This window comes from Etheostoma spectabile, chromosome 6, assembly GCF_008692095.1.
Source record: "Etheostoma spectabile isolate EspeVRDwgs_2016 chromosome 6, UIUC_Espe_1.0, whole genome shotgun sequence".
Classification (NCBI taxonomy): domain Eukaryota; kingdom Metazoa; phylum Chordata; class Actinopteri; order Perciformes; family Percidae; genus Etheostoma; species Etheostoma spectabile.
Window position 1 is genome coordinate 16,767,662 of NC_045738.1, and position 7,209 is coordinate 16,774,870.

General features: G+C 37.8%; 1 protein-coding gene across 2 annotated transcripts in view; it reads right to left on the reverse strand.

Moving 5' to 3' along the window:
* Positions 1-3,536: 3,536 nt before the first annotated feature.
* Positions 3,537-7,209, reverse strand: part of paqr6 (progestin and adipoQ receptor family member VI) — a 22,682-nt gene continuing 19,009 nt past the window's right edge. For both annotated transcript variants that reach the window (XM_032518512.1, XM_032518513.1), the window contains exons 7-8: positions 6,717-6,861; positions 3,537-5,185 (exon numbers count right to left, since the gene is read on the reverse strand). In XM_032518512.1, coding sequence (XP_032374403.1) covers positions 4,920-5,185; positions 6,717-6,861 — 411 coding nt within the window. In that variant the 3' untranslated portion in view covers positions 3,537-4,919. The remainder of the gene's footprint in view (positions 5,186-6,716; positions 6,862-7,209) is intronic.

Consider the following 7,209-nt stretch of genomic DNA (forward strand, 5'->3'; position numbering starts at 1 on the left):
CCTCCCTCTAGCACTCTGTATGCAGAGCGTCTCCAGGGAGTGGTAATGGATTGTGAGTAATGCTATCATCCCTTTTTCTCTTTCGTTCCCTCTACCTCCTCTGGTGTACCGGGGGGATGAAAACACTTGGAGGACTCATGTCTGGCTTATTGTTTCTTCTTGTGTCTACAAGCAGATTCTGGGCCAGATAGGATTAGTGCTCTCTGTAGTGTTTGTCCCCGTTATCCTTAAGGGCTCCATTTGTGGTTTTAGAATGAACCTTTTTTTAATAAGCACTCGAGTCTCCAGCCTGGTTAGATGTTGGATATATGACTATAATAAGAGCTGGAAATGAGGCCATTTTCAAAATGGAAGCCCTAGTAGAGCTTTGCAATGGAAAACTTTCCCTTGTATGCAGGATATTGATTTTTTATGGTAATTCTTTTCTTGTCTGTTATTAATTATTGTCTGTTTTCTTCTAATAATGAACCACATCCAGTAAGGCATTTAAGTTAAACTTTAAAGTTAAAGAACCAATGTAGCCGAATCATACAACCGCATAAAGATGACGAGCAACAATGAAGAAAACTCAAGTTGGAGGTCACTGTTTTAGTTAAGAACAACAGTTGTATCCATTGAACTAAACTGTAAGCAGCCTGTTCAGTTTAGTTCAGTCACTATTATCCCAAATGGGAAACTTGATCTGCTGTCAGGAATGCAAGATAGAAAAAACAACAACATGCAAACAGCTTTCCAATCAATCGGTTTTCAAAATGTACACTTCAATTAGCTCATTGTGATGAGCTGCATTGAAATAAATCTGTTATTTAAGTCATTTAGTCTACAAAGTCTATAAAGTCATTTAATCTGCAAGGTTTCCTGCATCCAAACATTTTAGGTAAGCAGTAAGAGATCGTTTCACATCACTTTATTTGTTTTTGAAAGGTTTCTAGAGTGAATCGTTTCTCTGCAATGATATTCCTCCTTTTATGTTTTATGTTAGGATATTATTTATCAGTTTGAGGCTGCCTTAAACAAAAGCATCTTCACTGGGAACATGTTGAAGGATCTCAAACAATTTAAAAAAAATATGGTTTGAAGGCTGAATACCAGACTAAATTTCTTCTTACACTGACCCTTTCTGCAGTGAGATTTCTATCTGCAGGAAACAGACCTTTAAAGATCCACACACTGTTGCAACACTGCAGCTGCAGCCTATATTTTTGCGCTCAACCAGGACAAGGAAATCCTCTTATTGGCTTGTTCTGCCCTCTGCTGGTCACTCACACACACTGCTCAGACTCAGACTGGTGTTAAAATTAAGGATCTGCAATGTCTGCCAATAAAAAGAATACATATATTTGACCACATTTTGAATTGCTCAAAATCAGGTTGCATATCTATATGGTATATACATGTTTAAAACAGTAGAGCTGCAATGATACATTGAATAATCAATGCACAGAAAATCTACCAGCAGCTAGATTGATAATGGAATTTTTTGTTTTGGCCATTTTTTCTTTGTAATAGATAATAATGGATTGAATATCTTTGGGTTTCAGACTGTCGGTCAGACAAAACAAGACATTGGAGGATATCACCTTAAGCTGTAGGAATTTAAACTGGAACTTCTTACTCTGTTCTGGCTTTTTATCAACAAAACGATCAATAATGAAAATAATCATTAGTATATTACTGTGTTTACACTCTTAAAGACAGTCTGTTTAAAGTCTGTTTAAAGACATGAAATCTTTCCAGTGACAATTATTACACTTATAAATATGGAATTTATTACACAAGTCTAGTAGAACAAAGTAGAAAATTACAAATTATACACAGCAAAGAACACATAAGTATTTATACATTTTAAGAGTAGTTTGTTTTTGTTTGTTTTTTAAAGACCAGGAACACACCAAGCATTATATCAAAAGAAAGGCTGTATGAAACATAAAAAGGCACCCAACCCTGTTTTGTATTCTTGTGGTATCAAATGGTTCATCCCGCACTCGTCTTTGCTCTCGATTTCCTATTTTCAAAACATCCTTCAATACACTTTCTGTTTTTTAAAGGCTTCATGAGAAAGGTGCCCAGTTTTCCTGATAATTACAACCTGAATCTGCTTGTCCACTGAGGAGTAAACCAACATGGTTTATATGAAAAGTAACAGGGAACTGGTATGGAGAATATCTGGGCTTGAAAATCATAATTTGGTCAAAAATAATTGTTAAAACACAATACAGAAAAGCGACATCAGCATTGATCTATTTCATGTGGAAGCCTCGGCGATCAGCATCTCTGAGCTTCATAACCGTCAAACTGCTGTAAAACAGTGCAGGCACCAAACGGCTGAGAATGAACGAGATGACAGTAGAAAATAAAAGAAAACATGATTTCCAAACTAGTTTGCTTCAATAGAAAAGTACCACAACAGCAATGATGCAATTCCAAGATTCAACAGGGTCAAACCGAGGAACGCTGTTGGATGATGACTGGAGAGGGAAAAAAATAAAAAATAAAACAACAATCAGCGCTCGGCAGGGGTGGAGAGGATACAGAAACATTTAGGGAAATTACTGCTCCGTTTGTGACTTTTATACTCTGCACACTAACCTTGGAAAAATCTGCTCTGATGCAAAATACGTGTGCATATGTGTGTGCTTGTGCTCTTTGTGATTCTACACATTCACTCTGCGTCCGACATTTCTACTTCAGCATCCAACATGGACCTGTACCACATCTCATTATCCCATAATATCACGTACATTTTCCCTTCTTATTAAACTCTCTACCAACACAGCTAAAAGACGTGTGTGTGTGTGTGTGTGTGTGTGTGTGTGTGTGTGTGGTGTTAGCTACGTGCTTCCTGTGAGTTGTGTGATCAAACTACAGTGTTAGTTGAAACAAAGTCTAAATTAATATTAATATATACGTGTGTGTGTGTGTGTGTGTGTGTGTGTGTGTGTGTGTGTGTGTGTGTGTGTGTGCCATATATGCTTTCAAACTTATTTATACAAATTAGTCTTTCGAACCGTTTGTCAAGTAAAAGGATTATAGTTGAAATCTGTACCTACGTTATGTCAGTGCTTCAACAGAGATGTTTAGTAGTGCGACACCCTTTCTCCCATTAAAACCATTTGTTTTTATTTACTTAAAACAAGGGAATTAGATCCTTTGAATTGAACTTGTTTTTCAGAATCGTCTGCAATTTAATTATCTATTAATCTGCCATCTTTTTCTCATTTAATCAATTGTTTTTTTCTATAAAAATATACTGGAAAAATCACTGCTTCCCTGTATTTCATCCAAGAGGGCCAAAACCTCAAGATATGGAATTTACAATGAATGAAAAAAAAAAAAAAAGCTGAAAAATATGCACATTTAAACAGTTTGGCATTTTTGCCTAAAAAAATTACTCAGATGATGAATCTGATATCAAAAATATTCCTGACAGTCCACTAATCGATTAATAAACTAATAATTTCAGTTCCAGACAGGTATTTTCTTGAAAAAAGTTAACGTAAATTGGATAGCTATTGAAATAATCTGTCTGTACTTTGTTTTTCACTTGTTTTAAGAAAACAAAGCTCAATAAAAGTGCTGATTTATTGAGAACTATAATAACTTCAACTATGGTACTTCCTCCAAAAAGAAAAACCCTCATCTTCATTACCGCTTGTGCACCTAAAACGAGCATTAGATATAATAGATTCTATAAATATATAATTATTATCTCAGTGGTAAATAACAGTCTCATGGGACAACAAGATAACCATAGTACATAAGGAGTGTTACTGCTTTGTTTTACTGTATGTGCACCGCAGCACTCCAAAACCACAGTCCTACCATGTTAATACGACCCCAAACTAAGCTAGGCTCTTTCCCACCAGAGGGATTTTTGCAGTTCCTAGAACATAATGTTCCAAGAACCCTTTTTTTCTCCTGTAATGACTACATGTACTTTTTGCCTGTGTCTCTTAATTCTTTACTCTTTAGCTATAAACCGCAGGTGTTGGAAATTTGACTGGACTTGCACATAATAAATGTTCAGAATAGATCTTATGATACGTGATGGGAGAAAAAGAAATGAATAATGCCGTTTGCTCAGAAGAGTAAAATTGGTCAAGACCTTCAGGGGCCACTCTAGCGTTGCCCTGGAAACATACTGTTGTAAAAAATGGTACCTGTCTTTTAATCACTGCCACGCTGTAACATTTCTTTTTTATGTTGAGGGCAGATTGTGGGGTTTATAGTAAGCCAGGCAATCAGAAAAAAAGAACCACAGGACCCGCAAATCAATTCCGGGCCGGCGGAGTGGAATCAATAGGTGGATATATAAGATATACAACACTATCTGCACTATAATATGTAGAGTTATATGAGGGTTGTCTATGCTGAAAACATTTTTATACATAGAACAACCACACTAACCAAGTATTCCAGTTAAAAAAAAAAAAATCCTTAAAGTAAAGGAGTTTCTGGCCCAGTACATGCAAAAAAAGCATTATCCCTGCGACTGCAACATTAGATGTTTCCAGTTTGAGATTTAAACTTGTAGTGATCTACTGTAAACACTGTATATGAAGTGTGGGTCTACAATAAATGCACTTTGAGGATCGTTAAAAATAAATTAAACAGACAATTTGTACAAGGTAGACATGTTTTCTCACATATTAGCTTAATGCAACATCGGAAAAAGGCTTCAATGAATGCAACTGGGTCCTTAGGCGCCGAGCTAACACATGAACAAATACTCCAGGTGTGTAACTGTGTTAGAGAAATCCTTTAGCACTGAACATGATGTATCAAAATCTTTATCTCTGAATTATAAAACTATTAGTCTTGAACAAGCACTACCGTGAACTGTTAATAGTCATCTCAAACCTTTCCTTTGGAAAGTGAATCAGACACTTTGTGGCTGTTGGTTGGTGGAAAATCCGCCCTCACTTCTCCTTGCACTCGCACCTTGATGTGTGCGGCTGGTTGGAGCTGCGGCAGGATTTCCACAGCAGCGGGGCGCTGAAAATGCCGATGATTCCCAGGTTGAGGACGAGGCTGGCGACCAGCACCCCGAGGGTCCCCAGGAAGGAGGGCATCGCTCCGTGGGCCAGGAGCCACGCCCGCCGTGACGTCATGTCCGCCATCACGCCCTCCATCTGGAAGTGGGTCCCCACCACAGCGCTGATGTGGAAGAGCTGGTGGCTGTGGCCTGAGTGAGGAGGGAAGATGAGATTCAGTGTAGGAAACAGTGAGGAAAGGATCTAAAAATGCTAAAATGTGCACGGCTGTATCTTTCACCTCACACACTAAAACCTTGAGAACTACGTTTTTCCAGATACAGCTGAAACAATTTGTTGATTAATTAGTTAGTCAATCCACAGAAAATGTTGGAAACAATTTATTGTTTAAATAATTTATCCATCTGAAGTGCCAAACATTCTCTGGTTCCTCTTTGCTGCTTTTCTCCGTTTCACTGTAAACTGAACAGCACAAGCACCCTCCTAGGTGGGAGGAACTAAGACGCAAGAAAAGGAGGCAAGTGGAGGAGTCGGGGATGCAATTTAAGGGCTTTGAGACGTACCCCTACTTTTCACCGCATCCTGCATGTTTAAGATCTCTCCCTGCTCCAACACAGCTGATTAAAATGAACAATTTGATCATTTTAAATCAGCTGTTTTGGAGCAAGGCGAGCTCTAAAACGTGCCGGACAAGGGGGGTACAGGGGAGGTTTGAGCAACACTTTTGATAATCATAATCATTTTGGGAATTTTTCAAGCAAAAAGGAAAACATGTCTCCAGTTTCTCAAATGTGAGCATCTAATGCTTTTCTTTGTCATATTTAATTGTAGTAAACTGAATCTTAAAGCTATCACATCAGAATCACTTTAGGATGTGGTAAGTTAATTAAGTATGACAATTTATTAGAGCTTAACCAATGCAACCGTAGGGACATAGAACAGTCACATCACCAACAGCATTAAAATATCAGATTAATCCATTAATATTTGAATATACTCGGATATAGACTTAATTAAATGTATGATGGATAATTCATTCATTTGTCAACGTAAGATTTGGTTAATAATCAAATGGAGTGTTTTGAAGAGCACCTTTATGAGCCGTTTATGAAACAGAGACTTTAAACTTTCTTCTAATTAAGTACATTTTACATAAATAAGTGCCTTATTTGGTGTTAAACTTTACTGTTTCAACTACTACAAGCTCTGTCTGTTGGCAATTTTTAACAGCATTAGCAAACCAGCTCTTCTTTCTCAACTTTTGCACAATCCGTAACACAGAATGCTAAACACAGCAGCTTTTCCTTTGCACTGGGAAGTGTGTGAACCACAAGTGCAGACGAACAAAAAGACAAACTGGTTGAATCCTCACCAGGGTAAACAACTGTCCACTGAGGCGTAAATGTTTGTTGCCAAGTTTACACATTAGAAAATAAAAAGCCTGTTTGATACAGAGCCGTTGTTTTGTGTCAGTTGTGTCCAGTAGTTAGCTAGGAAAACAATCAAGAACAGGCAACAGAGATAATAGTTACAGCACCAAGTCGAAGGTAAAACCTCACTGTGAAAATGCCCTCTATAACTCCACTGAAGCAACTGGGGATAAAGCATCTTATATACTGTCTCAAAGGTTTCTCAGTAAGGGCATCAAGATTTTATCAATAAATGTGCTAAGTCAAAAAAGCCAGTTACAACCTATAAAGACGATATCCATGAAGGACATACCAAAATAGTCAAAGCGTCCTGGGGCCAACCTCTCGGGGAAGTGGGCGGTGAACAGGAAGCAGGTGAGGAAGGCAAAGAGGAGGTGGTAACAGTAATTGGACAAGGCGTCGCTCAGGCTGCAGCTTCCCCCGATGCAGAGAAGGATCTACACACAGAAAAACATAAATACAAGCAGAATAAACACTAGAAACCAAAAGATAAAATATTGATTTAAAATGGCAACGGACACCAACAATTTAAAGGGTTACTACCTTTTTTTAACCCTTTTTTCCTATGTTTTTGTGTCTAAGTGACTGATGGGAACAACAACCATTGACATTGGTCAAGTATTAAGTAAGATCGCTGCAGTTGGCAGCGGAGAAACAAGCTACAATATAAGTTAAAAGACAATTGTCCAGCTTGTTTTTACCTTCACAAAAGTGCTTGTTTTTCCCCCGACAGGCTCAGATTAATATTCTAAGTATCTGACAACATTATGGAAAGGATTTCTAAG